The 18603-nt window shown below is 37.8% G+C and overlaps 1 protein-coding gene across 3 annotated transcripts in view; it reads left to right on the plus strand.

Annotated features, from left to right (window-relative positions):
* The window catches only part of TMCC1 (transmembrane and coiled-coil domain family 1), a 112210-nt gene that overhangs the window by 40488 nt on the left and 53119 nt on the right, over positions 1 to 18603 (plus strand). The window contains exon 1 of one of the 3 annotated variants that reach the window (XM_004692359.2): positions 5871 to 6056. The exons of the other annotated variants lie outside the window; for them this stretch is intronic. Coding sequence (XP_004692416.1) covers positions 6018 to 6056 — 39 coding nt within the window. The 5' untranslated portion in view covers positions 5871 to 6017. Of the gene's footprint in view, positions 1 to 5870; positions 6057 to 18603 lie in introns of those variants that run through there. 3 annotated transcript variants of the gene reach the window in all.

Below are 18603 nucleotides of genomic sequence, written 5' to 3' on the forward strand. Positions count from 1 at the left end.
ATCCAAGTTGCTGCAAAAGCCATGTGTTTCTCTTTTTTGGTTGCTGAGTAATATTCCATTGTATATATGTACCACATCTTTCTAATCCAGTCATCTAGAAGTTGATGCTTTTTAAAGAATTTTTTTTTTAAACACTGGGTGATAAGGAGTAATAAGGTATTATGAAAAACAAATCTGAAGGGAGTAGCCGTTTGTTCATTTATAAAGATTCTTGACAATAAGCCATTTTTGGATACTAGGTCTTTAAAGCTCTGCAGTGACATGTCATTGTCAAAACTCTTCATTTCTATGTGGAGAGAATGCCCTATTATTTAGAAAAGATTCTTTTGGGAAAAAGACATGTCTCTGTTGGTCTCCATGCCAAAGGCAGTTTAATGAAAAAAGTGCCAATCAAGGGGCATACATGGAAATAGGAGTACAAGTCATATCACTTCCTTTAAAAATTGTGGTTTAAAGATGAGAATTCACCATTTAACTGTATTTAAGCATACAGTTTAGTAGTATTAAATATGTTTACATTGTTTCAAAGCATCTCCAGAACATTTTCATCTTGCAAATCTGAAACTCTATACCTATTAAACAATTTTTCCTCCCCACCCTCCCTGCAGTCTCTGTAACCACCATTCTACTTTATTTTAATTTGATTACTCTAGATATCACATGTGTGGTATCTTACTGTATGTCTTTTATAACTAACTTATTTCACTTAGCATGACTTCAAGATTCATCCATGTTGTAGCAGATGATAGCATTTCCTTTCTTTTTTAAGAATGAATAATATTTCCTATATGTATATTTCCCATGTATATATACAGCATTTGGCATATCCTTTTATCTGTCAGTGGGTGTTTGGTTTGCCTGTACCTCTTGGCTATTGTGAATAGTGCTGCTATGAACGTGGGTATGAAAATACTTCCTTAACACTGTGCTTTCAGCTTTTTTTTTAAGATTTATTTTTATTTATTTATGCATAGAAGAACTGGGATGCTGGTCAGAGGCACAGGAAGTAAAAAGAATTCACCAAAGATAAAGTGGGTAGCAGAATAGGCAGATCTGCTGAAATACACCACTGAGGGGAGCAGTGGGCAAGACAAGAAAGGTCTGCTGCACCATATGTTGGGTCTCTGCTGGGGCTCCAACTCAGGCCACAGCAGTGATAGGGTGATAGTGCTGAGACTTAACCACTACGCCACCAGGGAGACCAACACTACTTATTTTCCTAATGTATATTGAATCCATTCCACAAACAAGAAACATTCTGCATACTTCAGACTTACAGGCTGCCTTGTTAGCGTGGAGAAACGAAATTTTACTTGCTGCTGGTTTTATACCACTGTGTTTTAACTGGTGTTCTTTTTACTATGTGAAAGATGTTGCAAGATTCCTATCCAACCTTAAGGTTATTTGTCCCACACAAAGTCCATCTCTTCCTTCTTTATATCACCACTGCCCCTTAGCAATAATTATTGCTAATATTACAGCAGTTGTCACATTTATGCCAGTTGTTTAAATTTTCTATTTCCTTACTAGATTATGACTTCTTTAAAATAAAGGGAATTTTTCATTCCCTTTACATACTGTCTGGTTTTGTAAGTGCTTGTTTGTGCGTAAATGAAGGAAGTTTTCAGAAATTACGTGGTATTGCATAATGGAAGCCTAATAAGAACTAAACTGTTTTATTGATTGACTGGTGGCTGGCACTGTACAGTCACTTCTGCTGGGTTATCTCAGGAACCTAGTTAAAACCCACAGTGATGTTTAAACAGTAAGGTTTATTTAGTGCAACTCTGTTAAAAGACTGAACACCAAAGAGATAAGGGAAAGAACTGTCAGCTTATTTCTTCAGATGTGCCAGGCTTTAGGGAAACTTACTCTTAACTTAAAGTGTAAAGGTTTACATTTTTTTTTTAAGATTTATTTATTTATTCATATAGAACTTGGGTTACAGGTCAGAGATGCGGAGGGTGAGAGGAATCATCAGAGACAGAGCAGGGAGCAGAACAGGCAGATCTACGAAGTACAATGCTGAGGGGAGCAGCGGGCAGGTCAGGAGAGGTCTGCCATGCCATGTGCATCTCCTCTGGGTCAGGCGGGGATCGAACTCATGCGGAAGTGGTTTAAGCTTCTTAGTGCAGTGCTTTAACCCGCTGCGCCACCAAGGAGGGCCAGGTTTACATTTTTAAAGTGGAGTAATTATGCATTTTATAAAAAGTTTTCTACATGAGTATCTTAAGTAGTGTTCTTTTTTAGTGTGTTAGTGATTTAAAATAGTTGAAAACATGAATAGGAAAAGTAATGTAGTACGAAGTGGATTCTAGTTCCAACTCTAGTAGCAATTGTGATTTAGGTCAAGTTTGAAAACCTCTTTTAACATTAGTTTCCCTTTCTGTAAAAGTGTAGTTTGTATTATGTGATACTCAGTATTACAATTTTAATAATAGATTTACTTTAAAACCAATATATAGAACTTTAAAAATGAGCTTTCTTGCAAATGGTGTATTGTTCTTTGAATATAGAAACCAGCTAATTTAGGAATTTTTAGATTTCATAAATATTCATTGAAGATGGGCTCTCCCTGGTGGCGCAGCAGGTTAAAGCACGGCACTAAGAAGCTAAGAAACTAAAAGCCACTTTCATATGAGTTCGATCCCCGCCTGCCCCCAGGGTGAACACATGGCGCGGCAGACCTCTCCTGATCCGCCCGCTGCTCCCCTCAGCAGTGTACTTGGTCAGTCGGCCTGTTGTGCTCCCCACTCTGTCTCTGGTGAATCCTCTCGCCGTCCCTGCTTTTCTGGCCTGTTCCCCAGTTCTGTATGCACAAATAAATAAATCTTTAAAAAAAAAAATTCATTGAAGATGTTTGTGATACCTATTTTACTGATAAAGCAAGCCAGAAAGCAGAATAGTCTTTTGTAGAACAACTATATTCTGTGTGTGTTCAGGAAAACATACAGTGAAATATTATTATTATATGAAGGATAAAACAAATAGAGCAAAAATTTTAAAATGTCCCTGCGATGATAATGAAGAAAAATTAACAAACTCATTATACTCAAAGACCAAAGGCACCTCTGGCCTACACTTCAGTTCCTGTATGCATAAACAAATAAATCTTACCCAAAAAACCCCAAAACGCAAAAGAATTGCATGTGCAGCTCGTTTGCTTCCACTTGAGTAGAAGATGATGTGGATTTTCAGTCACAAGCTATGAAAATAACATTGTCTGAGACTTGGAATATTAAGAGATTGGTTGCAGAGTTGTTAATTTTTCTGTAGGTTGTACATTTCTAGTTTTTCTGCTATTATTTTGTGACCTTTGATGTTGGCCTACTGCTTTCATCCAAAAGTCTGCTGGACCCAAACTAAATCAAATTTAGAGATTCAAATCTTTTCCCTAACAGCTCACTTTATTAAGGATCTTTTTCATTTTTTTGTCTTTTTTTTTTAATCAAGAACTAGATTGCAATCATGTGCTCAAATAACTTTTAACTGGTTTTGTTGCATCTAAGCAATCAGAATTTTATATTTGTTTTAATAGGCAAAAATAAATTCCTCCTAGAAAGAACACATCATCCTTTTAATCAATAAGTTCCTTTTTTTTTTAAGATTTATTTATTTATTCATCTAGAGCTAGGGGCACAAGCCAGAGGTGCAGGGGCAGTGGGGAGCGGAACAGGCAAGTGGAGGAAGTACATTGCTGAGGGGAGCAGGAGGCGGGCCAGGAGAGGTCTGCCGGGCCATGTGGGTCAGCTCCAGGGTCAGGATCAAACGCGCACTGAAGCAGCTGCAGCTAGCTTGCAGTGCTGTGTCCTAGCCCGTTGTGTCACCAGGGAGGGCCCAATATATAAGTTATATGTACTTGGGCCTTTAAGGATTGATACCATGTCCCGTTTATGACTGATACTTGATGTGTAACTGTGGGTCTGCCGACTTTTAACATTTTTCCCTAGTTCTTTTTCTCTCCTCATTCTTTTATTTGGGGTGGAGAGGCAGTTAGAAAGAATCTTAGAGCAGTAATAGGGGATTCTAGTTGCCTATATCAAAAGTACCTAATATTTATGTCTAAAGACAGTAAATCTTTCTATAAGAAGCTTCACATTTTTCACACAAGTATCTCATTCTTCCTACATTTCTGAAAGTTTTCTAAGTTTTCATTTTGTGTAGGAAAAAGTAGAGTTACTGTTAGTCTTAGCATTTAAACACAAAAACACAGAACTCCTCAGGTTCTCTGCAATCTGCTTTCCAATAGGGATGAAGTTTAGTCATTTACTTTTACTAGAGTGTTACTTTGCATACTTTGAGTCTTTCACTTTAAACTATAATCATTGATATAAAAGATTTTAGGGGGAATTTTATAAACATTTTATATATATTCAGCTGTTTCCATTTAGATTTTTGGAGTTGTAATTTTACACATATACATTGGTTAGTGTAATTTTTTGGAGGTTTGGCATCCTGTTACTTGTTGAATATATCTCTCTTTATCAGGTGTTATGAAATAGGTGTATGTCATAGTTTAGGTGAAATTAAACATTTTATCATATGTAGTGATAATTGGAAATCGGTAATGATAAGGATATAATTGAGAATAGTTATTAAATAAAGATCTATCTGTTCAAATTAATTTTTAACTTCTCATTCAGAAAAAAAATTCTTTTTATGATTTCATTATAATAGTACTGAAGTTTTTAGAGAGGAATTTTGCTTTACTTACTTGAAGAGTCATGATGTTAAAACATTTTATATGGATAGTTGAGAAATCAGTGGGCTAAAAGATGTTAAATGCCTAACAAAGTGACTGCACTTAGGTTCTTTTCAACAAACGGTATAAATGTAAGATAAGTTGTAACTAATCATGCTTACTGAGAATGAGAAAAATTTCTCTGGTACAGAGAAAAATTAATTTATGTGCATAAGTTCTGTCCTGGCCAGTTACTAAATATACTGGAAAGTGATGAACAGTTTGGAGAGTAATATGTAGTGTGAAAAGTTTCACCCAAATGAAGTTTTATTCTTACATTGGTTATCAGGAAACAATCAAATAGATGGGAAGGAACTGGCAAATGATAGCAGAACAGGCTTTTTACCTTGAAATGGCCGTCATTCGTTTTTCATGCCTTTTTTCTTGCATTAATTCATTTTGAATTTTTTTCTTTGTGTGTAGATTTTTAAAGTTATATTTGAATGAGAGAGGGCACGCTTCTTAGGAGGCAGCTTTAGTTTGTTTAGAACTTTGTGGTAAAGTTGAAGTCACCTCAGAGTCTGCCTCTCAGCACCTGACATTCCTTCCCCTGGCTGCAGCACCCTCCCTGTGAATAAGAGGAAAGGCTTGGCCAATTACAGGAGACAAAGCCAGACAGCTGCCGAGCCCCGCTGGGAGGAGTTTCCGTCCCTAGAACAGAGTTGGTGCGGTCAGGGGTTTGCTTGCCACCTCTCCCAGCAGATTATCGGACGTCCAGGTTGTGTGGACCGGCTGGGAGCGGGGTGTTGCTCTTTGCAGGGTACCCCCTTCGCGGGGAGGACTCTAGGCTGGGAAGAATTGTTGCAGTTGCCGGTTTTCTACTTGGCAGATCCTAGCCCCGTGTGCCACTCCTCCCACACACCCTAGAACATCGGGCCGCCCCCCGACCCCCACCTGGAGTCTCAGGTGGCGCTGTGGCAGCATCCTCGGCGGCATCCTCTGCTGATGACTTGGTGGAAAGGGAAGGGGTGGTCCTTCTGTCTGGACCCCTCATGGCTGACTCACAGGAAGTGCTAGCAGAGCTTGGCACTGGGTGAAGCAGCTCCAGGATCCTGCCCCTCCCAGCCTCGGCCAGCCCGCCCTCTCAGGCGACGTAGGCTTTGCGGTATCCCTCCATGGAACAATGAAGTGGTTCCAAGTTTTCTAAGACTCCCAGCGAAATTCTTTGGACTTTTGTTGACAGTCTTCAAAATGTTTTGCTACCGACTTTTTCAAGAAGCTGTTTTTTAAAAAACCCTTTGTGGATTGCTTTGTCTGAAGATTGCTCAGGGGGACCATGGTTCAGCGCTTTAGCCTCAGGAGGCAGCTATCCAAGGTGGGTAGCTGTGTGTGTGTGTTTACTGGAAACTTCACTAGCGCCGGCATGGTGCCTTTTTTTGTGCTACCGTTCTGTCAAGCCTGCCTCCCTTCAGTGCTAAGGAGGGGCTGGGGGAGAAAACGCTGCCTTTTGTTCTCGTCTGACAGACACAAAGGTGTAACACTGACTTCACTGGCAAACCCCGATTTTCTTCCCCTAAAACTAGACCTATCATCTGTGAATTTGTAGGAAGTTGTAGTTTGCTTCACAGATACAATTTCCATAGGGCATGTGTGAAGAGAAAGCATACTGGGCTTAAAAAAAAAAAAAAAAAAGCCAGTTTTAATCAGCAATTAACCTAGCAGCTGTGGACCAAGATGAGCAGGGCCCACTGGTCTGTGTTATTAGCGCTTTCAAACAAAATTTAGTATTAAACCGGTTTTCCCCAGGTTAGTACCTGATTGAACTCACAGGGTTTCAATAGGCAAGACTCCTGTGTAAAATGTTAAAATGAGCTGTTCGTTGTGTTAAGAAACTTGCATAGTTAATGGAGTGAGTGTGTGAAAAGCAGCTCCTGGAAGGCTCACAAATCAATTTATACAGTTATGTTTGAGAAATGGATTTTATGTGTATAGGTTTGGGGAAAGTTTTCTTAGCCTAAGAAAATAAAACTTAAAATGAGAAAAAGAGTAGAAAGTCCTTTGATGAAGGACTATTGATCTGAATCAGGTCCTGGGGCTGGGCAGCCCTCTGCACCCATTGGTTGAGCTCTCTTTTTAGCTAGTGAAGAAACTAGCTTGGAAAGAGATGTGCTGGTAGTTGAGATTGACTTCCAAAACCAGTCTGTTCTTTAAATGCTCATTTTTAATATGTAAAAGTTGATGGTTAAATTGTGTCACAGTTCATACCTTACAGACAGAATTTTAAACAAATGGTAAGTCATAGTCTTTCTTCAGTTCTTGGTGGTTAGTCAGAAATGTTAAACCCAGAAAAGTAAAGGGAAAACCTCAACTTACTCACTGGTGATCCTAGTGTAGAATTTGTACAAAATTGAGCAAAGCTCCCGCCTCTATCTCCACGTCAAATTTTATCTCTTGGGACTGTCTGGGGGTATTATATTTTCAGGAGCCCCCCCCCCAACTCCTTGCATTCTGAGGGTATGTATGGAGGGAATAAATTCTCCTAAAAGAACATTTTTGTTTCTCATTGAACAACTTCTATGTATTCTCAAATATGTAGCATTTCAAAAGTAGAGTGGAGCTAGGTAATAATGATAATTTTCTAATAAGAAAACAGCTATAGTCTATATTCTAGGTATTTTGTTACCAGTGTTTCTCTACCAGTTTAAAAATTTTAACCCATTATGTATTAAATGAGTGATTTATAGAAAGGACACTTCAGGGAAATTAGAAGTATATCTTATGTACAGTAAGAATAAAAAGTATATTATATAAAACAAAAAGATAGCCATTTTAAGTTCTTTTTCTCACACTTTTCTCTGTTTTAACGTGGTCTAGAGGATTGTCAGGACCAAATCTAAAGAAATTTGTTCTCTGTCAAGTGACTTTAAAATAGTAAAGTCATGAATAGTTCGGTAATGAATTAAAAAATAATATTCATATTGTTCCAGCCTATATGGCATTGAAATATGAAGAAGCTGAATGGTTAGTTATGTTGATAATTTTTTTAAAAAATTGTAGTGAATAGCTTGTGTCTGGTCTTTCTTCTCAGCTAAATTCATGTTACCTGAAAACAGAGGACCTGTTGTATCCCATTGTATGACATTGCTGGCACACAAAGTGAAATTGGTATTTTGTAGGTTAAAAACAGTTGAATAATGGCAGTTTCATAAGATTCCAATTTTAGTAACACAGATTTTGTTAGACAGTCTCCAGAAGTATAGCGTGCATTAAAATGATCTCATATTCAAAAATATAGCTTCCTATCTTAACAGGAAGTACTCATGTATTTTGTTGGAAATTTTCAAAAGAAATGTTTGCAGTGATGTTAAATCTAGTATCCTCAATTAATATACTTTTTTATCTTAAATTTGATAGTCATGTTTGTTTATACTGGATATTTCCCCTAGACCATTCAAACAATTTTTGCTAGGCTAATGGATGTTTACATATGACCTAAGTGAAAAAGAGCAAGTAAATTAAGATATAGGTGAATTTAAAGTCTTCATTTTTTGAGGGAGATGTTCAGTGTTACTCTAACTTCATCTGTTACCTAATTCCCAGAAAAATTCCTTTTCATGCAGTTTAACATTTTAAAATGATATTATTAACTGTAGATCTGATAGACTATGCTACCCAGAGAAAATAGTTAATTGTCCATGGAAATGTGTTGCTTTTTTGTTTTTATATATCCAACTATTATTACAGGACAGGGAGAGGAGTACTGCAGGACCCCCCAAACTGCCTGCTTTAAACAGATTCTGCCATCAGACACATCAAGACAAAACATATAGACCATTAATGAAGAACTTTAATACAGTTAGTGTGCAATACAGAAAAGACAAAGAATATAGTTTCTAAATCAGGCACCCAAAGTTTACCCATCCCCTTGTGGGTAAAACTCCACCCAAATAGGATTGATTCAGTGCAAGGCCTGAAAGCCTTTCACAAATCTAAAGCACTTTCCAATGGGGACCCATAGGAAAGGGTCAGAAACTGCCAGACAAGTCTGGGAGGAAGAGAGCAAAATCAAGATAAAGGCTGCCATTGTTAACCTCCCACGGGTGTCTCCCCCACGTCTGTTCCAAACAGTCCAGGGCCAAGAAGCAATAGCAGCTTCTTTACATGTCTCCCTGCTCCATGTGCCGCCTCCTCCAGTTCTTTATATATACTTGAGTGTAGGTCAGGGGTATGTATGAGTGGGGGTGGGGAGGAGGCGACAGGATTCACCAGAGACAGAATGGAGAGCATTTTGTCAGATCTACTGAGGGCAGATCCACTGAAATACACTCCTGCTGAGCAAGAGACACAGGAGAGGTCTTGTGTGCCATGTGGGTCACCTCCCTGGCTTGGGGGTCGAACTCATGCTGCCGCTGCCAATAGCTTAATTGAACAGACTTCCCCTGCCCCACTAGGGAGGCCCCCCAGGTATCCTTCTTGCTCTTCCTGCTTCCTTCCTCAATCTCTTCTCCAGCTGTCTCTCCTCTCTGTTCAGCTCCACCTTCTTTTGGATGGGACAGGGAAGCTGGAACTTTTCCTTTCCCTGGGGACCACCCTCTTACACTATCAGTTGGTATTGATTTGAGTATGATTTTCCTGAGAGAAGGGAAATTGCTAAATCACTCAATTAGATTGTTCTTTGAAGTTGGAGTATGTTTACAAATGACTCTCACTTTTGAAGATCAGTGCACTAGACTACCTGAAAGTGCATTGAAACTATACAGTACTATATTAATGTAAGAATTTAAAGTGGCGGTATTTTCATAACTGTCACTCTATATTTTTTCCTTATACTTTAAAACACAAACACACATCTTCCTCTTTTTCTTTTCACTCTATATTTTTTCCTTATACTTTAAAACACATACACACATCTTCCTCTTTTTCTTTCAACATAAATAGGCTATCTTTGAATAGGTAACAGTGGTTACCTCTGGGAAGAGAATATGGGAGGTTTGGATTGGATATGATAGGGAGACTTACTGAAACTACTTACAACAGGTCACTCTGGTGGTGCAGAAATTAGTCAGCATTCTGAAGCTATTTGCAGCCACTGCAACATGAATTCGTTCCCCAGCCAGGGAGGTGATCCACATGGCACAGCTGACTTCACCTGTCTTGCCAACTGCTCCCCTCAGTAGTGTACTTTGTTGATCTGCCTGTTCTGCTCCCCAGGTTGTCTCTGGTGAATCCTTTCAATGTACCTCTGGCATGTACCCCAGTTCTATATGCATAAATAAATCTTAAAAAAAAAAAAAACTTCTGAGTTTGATACTTTCTGTCAACCATTTATGTTATTTATAGACTTTTCTATCAACCATTTATGTTATTTACAGATTTAAAATAACCTTTGTGTGTATAGAGTCACTTAACCCTTTAAAAATTCTTTATTGTGAACCTCTTTGGGGTTAAGTGAAACATAGTATTTTAAAGCACATGGTGTAAAAGATGGGAACATACTTGTTAAATCTGCAGCTAAAAGTTGCATGCGGTGTTTAATAATTTCAAATATTCTATTTTGTTCTTAATTACTTTGACTTACGAGGATAAAGAAAAGAAGAATTTACACTTCTAAATACCCTGGAGTTAGTTAGGACTTAACATCCTCTGTACACATGAACTTATAATAGGATACAACTGCAAAAACATGTTGAATAAGAAGAAAGCAGTGCAAATGGAACTTGCCTTGATAGCACAGGAATTCTCCATTTAATATAGATCTGTTCCAGCGAATGTTTTGTCAGAAGCAGATCATTTTGTCCATCTTTACTGGAAATTTGAGTGTTTGAGAAGCATTTGTCTTTAAAAGCCAGTGGTATCTAAAATCAAAGATGTAGTAAACATTTCATTGATTTTTCATTTAATAAATTGTATCTCAAAGTTGCTCATCACTGAAATTAAGTGAATCATGGTTAACTGTGATTTTAGAGAAGTAACTTGACTTCTCAGATGGCTTTCTCCTCATCTGTAAAGCATTATCTAGGCTCCCTTTGAGATGTAAATTTATGTCCTAATTGCCTGCCTGCCTGCCTGCCTGCCTGCCTACCTGCCTGCCTGCCTGCCTGTGGACCCAGGTTATGGTCCTAAAAAGGTGACTTTAGCTAGCAAACATTGGAGAAAATCTATTTTCTGCCAAGAGGGATCTAATTTTTTAGTTTTTCTTAGCAAAAGTAACAAATTCACGACTTTTAATAGGCAGGCTTAGAACTCTGAATAATTCAAATCTGAGAATAACATAAATTTGGTGAATTAGACATGTGCTTTTTCAAGTCTGGACACTGAGAATATATAATTTTTTTTATACTTCCTCCCTCATTTTCAGGAGAAAAATTGAAAAAATTTTTAAAAGATTTATTTATTTTTATGTAGAAGAGCCAGGGTACAGGCGGGGGGTTGCTGGGGGGGGGGGTATAAGGGCAGCTGAGAGAATTCACCAGACTGGGTGGCGAACAGAAAGAACAGGTGGGTTGACTGAAACACACTGCTGAGAGGAGCAGTGGGCTAGACAGGAGAGTCTACTGTGTCTTGTGGGTTATCTCTCTGGCTGAGGGTCTAACTAATGCCTCTGTGGCTTCAGGTAATTTCATGGTGCTGAGACTTAACCCCTGAGGCCACCAGGGAGGCCAGTCAGACTGCATTTTTCTGAGACTTAGAAATTTAGGAAATTGTTCTTTTATAGAATTTGTCATTTAGGCTCCTGCATAGGCACTACTACTTAGCAACATCCTATGTTGCAAAGAAATTTCCTTTCTTTGTTTTCCAGTGAGCAAATAATTTAAATATTTAGAAAATAGTCTGTTACAGATGACATCTTTCACAGTCAATCTTAATTGAGACAAAAGAATCCTGTTTTATTTACATGAAGAGTATAATGACATAGTACTTGAATTGTCAATACGTTTAATAACTCTAACCCAGCTCTTATGTTAGCAATAAATAACACATTTGTTATTGACTTTGTAAAATTTTCATATATACTGTGACTTTGAGATCTACCTTTCCTGTTTTTCATGAAAAGGAAAAGAATAAAAGCCATCAAATGCCTTCTTTAGGGACACTGTGGAATTCCCTATTTTGGTTTCTAAATTAGCTGAGTTTTTAAACAACTTTGTCTTTTACCATTGAAGTTGTCAGGTGTTGTGTTTTTACTGATAATTGAAAATGCTTTCTGCCACTAACTCCCAAATATTTCCAATGCCTATACTCAATTCAAATAAAAAGGGAAATAACATACCATAAATCACTCAAAGTAAAGTGTACTCAGCAACCACTTGAAAAGTCACAGAAAAGATTATGTCTTCCTAACTGGAACTCAAAATACTTAAGGTATTTATTTGGTTACCCACCAGAACAGAATACTTTTATGTTAATGTCTGTCACATTTAAATAAAATCAAAGAGTTTCTAGAAACACTGAAATCTCACCAGCCCTATTTCATAGTATTAAACTGATGGGCAGTGAGGGTAACTTTGAAAAGAGATGCTTCTCTCCTTGTTTTCCAATCCCTCCTTTCTCCAGTGAAAATAGCCCCCCACAAAGAGCCAAGGAGGAGCAATCAGTGAGAGCGATTATGATGTCTGTCAGTTCACTCTAATTCTATAGCTTTGAAGACTTGAAAATATAGATCATCACTCTGCCATTGTTAGTGATTCAGGTGCTTTGCTAAGGTCAGCTTCAATGGTAAAGCCAGTGTTCAGTTCTTAGTTCCCTTCTTGATTTTCGGTATGTGTGGCATGCTGGCCACTCTGTCCTGAGTTAAACCCTCTCTACTTGACTTTTAGGATATTGCACTCATGATTTACCCTCAGCTCACTAGTCATTCGATGTCAATCTCCTTTTCTGTCTTTTTAATATTGCCATTAGTCCAATTTACTGCTTTATTGATGATTTTATCTAGTTTCACTGTCTTAAACACCATCTCTATATGTTAATTCTCAAGCGTATATTCTTAGTCTTTTCCTTGAACTTGAAGCCTGTGTATTCATTGCCTTCATCTCCATTAAGATGTCTAATAGATACCTCAATCTTAGTACACCCAGAACTAAGTTTCTGGTATCCTGTTCTGTTTTTGGTGCTCTTGGTCTTCCCCTTCTCAGTTAATGGCACCTCCATCCTTTGTATCATCTTGGATGCCTCTTTCTTATTCCCCAGATATCAGTAGATTCTCTTTGCTCCACTTTTTTTTTTTTTAAAGATTTATTTATGCATACAGAACTAGGATACAGGCCAGAGGTGCAGGGACCGTGAGAGGGTTCACCAGAGACAGAGTGGGAAGCAGAACAGGCCAACTGATGAAGCACACTACTGAGGGGAGCAGTGGGCGGGTCAGGAGAGGTCTGCTGCACCCTGTGGGTCACTCCTGTGCGGGGATTGAACTCATTCTGAAGTGGCTTTAGCTTCTTAGTGCTGTGCTTAAACCCGCTGCACCACCAGCGAGGGCCCTCTCTTTGTTCCACTTTTAAATATATCTGATTTTTTCTGTTTCTAGTCTCTAAACTCTTTTATCTGAGTTTTTCCATTAACCTCCTAACTAGCCTCTCAGTATCCGCTTTTGCCCCACAGGAGTTTATTATCACAAGAGGGCAGAGTGGTGATAATTAGTATAACTCAGGCCAGTTGATGTCATTCCTGTCAGAACCTTCCAGCATGTTCCGTTCTTGCTTGTTTTTACACTGTCTTATGCAGGGCCTGTGACGGATTCTGGCTTACACAACTGGTCTCTCCATTTACTCTCTGAGGTCATATCTCCTCTCCCCCTTGTTTATTCTGCTCTAGCCACACCAACCCCTTGATATTCCCGGAATATACCAGGGATACTCTTCCCTCAGAATCTTTGCAATATACTTCACCCTCTGCCTGGAATACTATTCTAATAGTTACATTGTTCTACTCATTATGATGAAATCTTAAATATCTTCTCAGATCTCAGCGAGATTGTCCCTGAACTTGCTAAATTATAAAATACACATTTGCTTTACTTTTTTATCCCTAGAATTTATTGTCTTCTAATATACTATATAACTTATTTTATTTTGTCTTCCCCTAAAAGTTTAAACCCTTGGAGAACTGTTTTATTAATGTGCCCTAGCACCTAGAATATGGCACGTTCTTTAGTTCTGTTTACTGAATACATAAATGAATCACTTATTTGAAAAAAAAAAAAAAAAAGGAAGGTGAGAAAGGAGCCATCCTGCTTAGAACATAATATTCCATGGAGCATTGTATTTTGTTATTGAACACGAATCTTAATATTTGGCTTTTTTTGAAGGGAATTTATTATTTTACCTGTATTTAATCAAAATAAAACTGATCTTTTGTGGAATCTTTCTTTTTTTAGCTTCTCATAAATCCCTACAGATTTCTTGTTGCCAACAAGAAAAATCAGTTAACTTCATCTCTCATCAATGTAATCCTGTGAAATAGGGCTGATGGGATTTCAGTGTTTCTTGCAACTCTGATTTTATTTAAACAAGATAGACATTAACAAAACTATTCTGTTTCAGTGGGTAATACCAAATACCTTAAGTAGCTTGAATTCTAGATGGGAAGTCAATATGTAAAAGAAAATAAAGCTAAATTCTATTTAATTGTGAACTAAATACTAGAGCTCTGAGAACTTAAAGAGGGAAAAGTAAGCTAGGAGATCTTGAGAGATGGACTTTGAAAGCTAGAAAGGCAAAGAGCCAGTGCAAGGAGAGGAAACAAAGACTCCATTAAAGGTGATTGTGAATTCTTTGCATTATCCCCAGGACCTGCAAGTTTCTCACCTGTTGTTTACTGAGTGAATGACTATATGAGCGTAGTCATCCAGTGGTTAGCAAATAGAGCTTGGTAATTGGCAAAGAAAATAAAGAGATGTTTGATGAAGCCATGTCTGGATGACAGGATAGAAATTATAGACTGGGTTAGTTAAGTATTAATACTTAATAATACTCATGATAAAAATAGTATCCAAAGTTTTGTCTATGATTACAGCTCTGCCTAATAGAGCTTTCTGAAAAAATGGAATGTATTTGTATCTATGCTGTCCAGTAAAATAGTCACTAGTCACATGTGACAGTTGAGCACTTGAACTGAAGGCTAGAGTAACTGAGGAACTCAGTTTTTATTTTTATTGAATTTAAATTTAAATAGCCACCTGTAGTTTGTGTAAGAGGATCTTGGATGGTGTGAAAAGTGAATCGAATGGGATTGCAAGAACAAATACTAGACTTTTTAGAGTCATCCAACCATGAATGGTGAAGTTACAAAAAGCAATATCCATTATTTGAAGGGGAGGGATCAACAGAATTTAGTAAAAATCAGATGAAAGAAGGGTCAAAATTTGCATTTGAATGATGCAATTATAATGCATCAAATTGCACTATAGTACAATTATAATGAGAAATCAAACTGTTAAGGAAATTGGACAAGGCCCTCCCTAGTGACACAGTGGGTTAAAGCACAGCAGGCAGTCCATAGCCACTGCTGCAGGAGTTGGATCCCTGCCTGCCCAGGAAGGGTGACCCACATGGTTAGGCAGACCTTTCCTGTCCAGCCTGCTGCTCCCCTCAGCAGTGTATTTCAGTGGATCTGCCTGTTCTGCTCTCCACTCTGTTTCTGATTAATCCTCTCACCCCCTGCACCTCTGGCTTGTACCCCAGTTCTTGTATGCATAAATAAATCTTGAAGAAAAAAAAAGGAAATAGGACATTTGGGGCAAGTTAAAGGGTATTTTGTTGATAAAAGTTGAAGTTTGGGTATATGTGTCTTTGATGAAGACAGAATGGCTAAGAAGAGATTTTGTATTTGAATATATTGTATTTGGGGTTTGGTATTGGTGACAGTGTTTGAATTCATAAATGTAAGGGCTTGGATGAAATAGAGGAATGGAAGCATTGATACCTAAAAGAAATTAAAGATGAAGACTAATTGGATTAAGCCACACAACTACAGGTTTTAGAGTGAAAGAGATCCTGGAGATTGTCATCTAATACATTCATTTCACAAACGAGTTAAAGTGATGCTCAGTGATGTGAAGTGAAATGTGGAAGTACACACAGCTTGTGAATGTCACATTCTCTGTGGAATTAAACCTAAATTCTCTGCTGGCCCCTTCAGTTTACTGCTTTTCACATTATGTTAACAAAACAAAATCTAATTGATAAATTTATAATTTCAATAGAATTAGCTAGTAACAGTGATAAGAAAGTGATGTACGGCTAGGAAAGTAGAATTCCAATATGTGAGTAGCTTCTTTGAGAAAACTGACATTGAAAAAGAGGTATTGAAATAAGAAGCAGTTGGAAAAGGAGTAAAACCAGTTGGTTTTTTTTAATTCCAGCAATACGATTAAATATATTATTCTGGCATGAAAGGCAAGAGACAGAGGTGACAAAGTAGTGTTATTTTTCTCTTATGATGCATAGGAAGAGGTAGTTACTGACTCAAGATTGTAGGAGATTTCATAGTAAAACCAGAAATAATCCTATGTCTACTGAAAATATCCATTGGCCAAATCATTGTGTGTATACAGAAAAAGAATTGTGCTTTACTGCACATCATTCTGTGTGTATTTGAAATGGATTGTTGGTGTGATTGACATTTCACCTGGTAAAATAAGGTTTCATAATATTTCCTGTTGTACTATCTTCTTGATCTGCTAAGGAATAGAATTTAGAGAGGCATAATCTTAGGCATGTAAACATTTTAAAAATAAAATTTTTAATTATTTAACCACAGTATCAGAAGGTATCTACTATAATAGTAAAGAACCAACTACTATGTAACTACTGTGTGGTACAATATGCCCATTATTTTACATAACTGGAAGTTTCCCTGATTCCCTAACCCCTCCAAAGTACCATAAATTATATATTTTTAATCTTTAAAATGTCATATTGAAAGAGAATTTTTAATGAAATAATGAGTACAGATGATGAGACTGTAATCTGGAGGAAGAATTTAAGATTGTTAAGGACTCAGGTTGTTTATATTATAGTTATCAAGAAAAAAATGATCCGAAAGTCTCTCTTAGTTTTAGACCTATGTGGAAATTAAATGTTAAAATATAAGTGATTTTAATTTTATAATGATCCTTTAGAAGTACAATCTGATAGTGGAGTATAATGTTACAGTTACATTTTGGTGTTTAATTTTTGCTACCAGCACATTTCTGGGAGCACAGGCTCCCCTCAGTTGATGTATGCTACTAGGTAGTCTCCATATTATGACGGAAAATGTTAAGCTTCTGCTATAAGCCACTGAGTTCTGAATGAATTGTCAAAGCCAGATACAGTCACTTGATGCTAGGTTCTCAGAAGGCAAGAAATGAAACAAAATGCTGTTAGAATTGAGTTAGCTATTACCATTTTAATTTTTTTTTAAGACTTGTTTTATTTATGTATTCAAGAGCTAGGGTACAGATCAGAAGTACAGTGGAGGGGGGTATATGTGTGTGAGAGGATTCACCAGAGACAGAGTAGGGAGCAGAACAGGGAGATCTACCAAAATACTCTGCTGAGGGGTGCAGCAGTTGGAAAAGCAGAGGTCTGCTGTGCTATGTGGGCTCCCTCAGTGGCTGAGGATAGTTTCATAGTGCTGCACTTTAACCCCTTGCGTCACCAGGGAGGGCCCTACAATTTTTTTTTAAAGGGAACTTATTACCTTGAAATAGTGGGATATTTCTAACAATTAATGCTGTTTTATAGGGAGATCACTTTTTATGAAATTCTACCTATCCTGAAGTCAGGGAGGGATAGAGTATCTTTAACCTGACTTCATCAGTGAATAAACAAAGACACATACACAGTTGCATAGTGATAAAATCATTAGAATTTCACTCTTCCTTCCTGTTTCATGATCCTTTTTGCCTAATTTAAAAGAAAATTTTGTTCCTTGTTTAAATACTGAATTCATTATTTTCTGTATTCCAGACCCAGTGTCCTAATATACTTTTCTAAACAGACTGTTTACCTGAGCATGTTCAGTAACTTAAGTGTTATAGTTTGCTTTTAGAATATTTCAGCTTAGAAGAATGTGTCTTGTTTACTTTTGGCTTGCTAAGCATGTTTGACTGGTAGAAGGGCTTTAGCCCTGCTTCCCACATAGTCTGAGCAAAAGAACTAGCATTCTGTTAGAGAAGAGCAAAAGAGAAGCAAGGAAAATGATTTTCCTTTGGCCAGGTTCCAGATACCACTGGAACCTTGATCACAGCAGCCAGAGTAGAGGGAAATGAGTGAAAAGTAGCGTGTGCTAGTAGGAAGGTGGCGTTTCGGTGGGGTTGGACTGCACAGCGTGCAGAATAAAGGCTCATGTTGCTCAGGGTTGTTTCTGCTTCATATTCCCATTGGAATTTAAGTGAGAAACACTCTGGCATTTTCCTCTTGTTGAGTGTTTCTTCTGTTCCGTCAGCTCAGTATTCTTTTGTTCTTTATTTAAAAACAGGCAATCTCTTTGCTCTCATGGGAATAACCAAAGAATATAACCTCACAAGATAAAAACACAGAAAGTGAGATATAATTGAACTGTGATACTGTGCTTTTAACTTTTCTAATTTTAGAAAATACAAAAAGTTTTGTCCTGGAATAAGATATGTTAAAGGAGCTTCTATTTTGAGGGGGAAGGCCCAAAAATGATCTGAGTCATAACTCAGAGGGACTAAGTAGCTAAATAAATAACTGAGCTCTTAAGTGAGTCTGTTAAACTCTAAGGTCACTTAAATGCTTCTGTGCTACAGCGCTAAGAAACTAAAGCCACTTCAGCATGAGTTCGATCCCCGGCCAGGGAGGTGACCCAAATGGCACAGCAGACCTCTCCTGACCTGCCCGCTGCTCCCCTTAGCAGTGTACTTTGTAGATCTGCCTGTTCTGCTCCCCACTCTGTCTCTGGTGAAGCCTCTCACCACC

Source organism: Condylura cristata, unplaced genomic scaffold (genome assembly GCF_000260355.1).
Source record: "Condylura cristata isolate star-nosed mole 26May11 unplaced genomic scaffold, ConCri1.0 scaffold00033, whole genome shotgun sequence".
In the NCBI taxonomy this organism is placed as follows: Eukaryota; Metazoa; Chordata; class Mammalia; order Eulipotyphla; family Talpidae; genus Condylura; species Condylura cristata.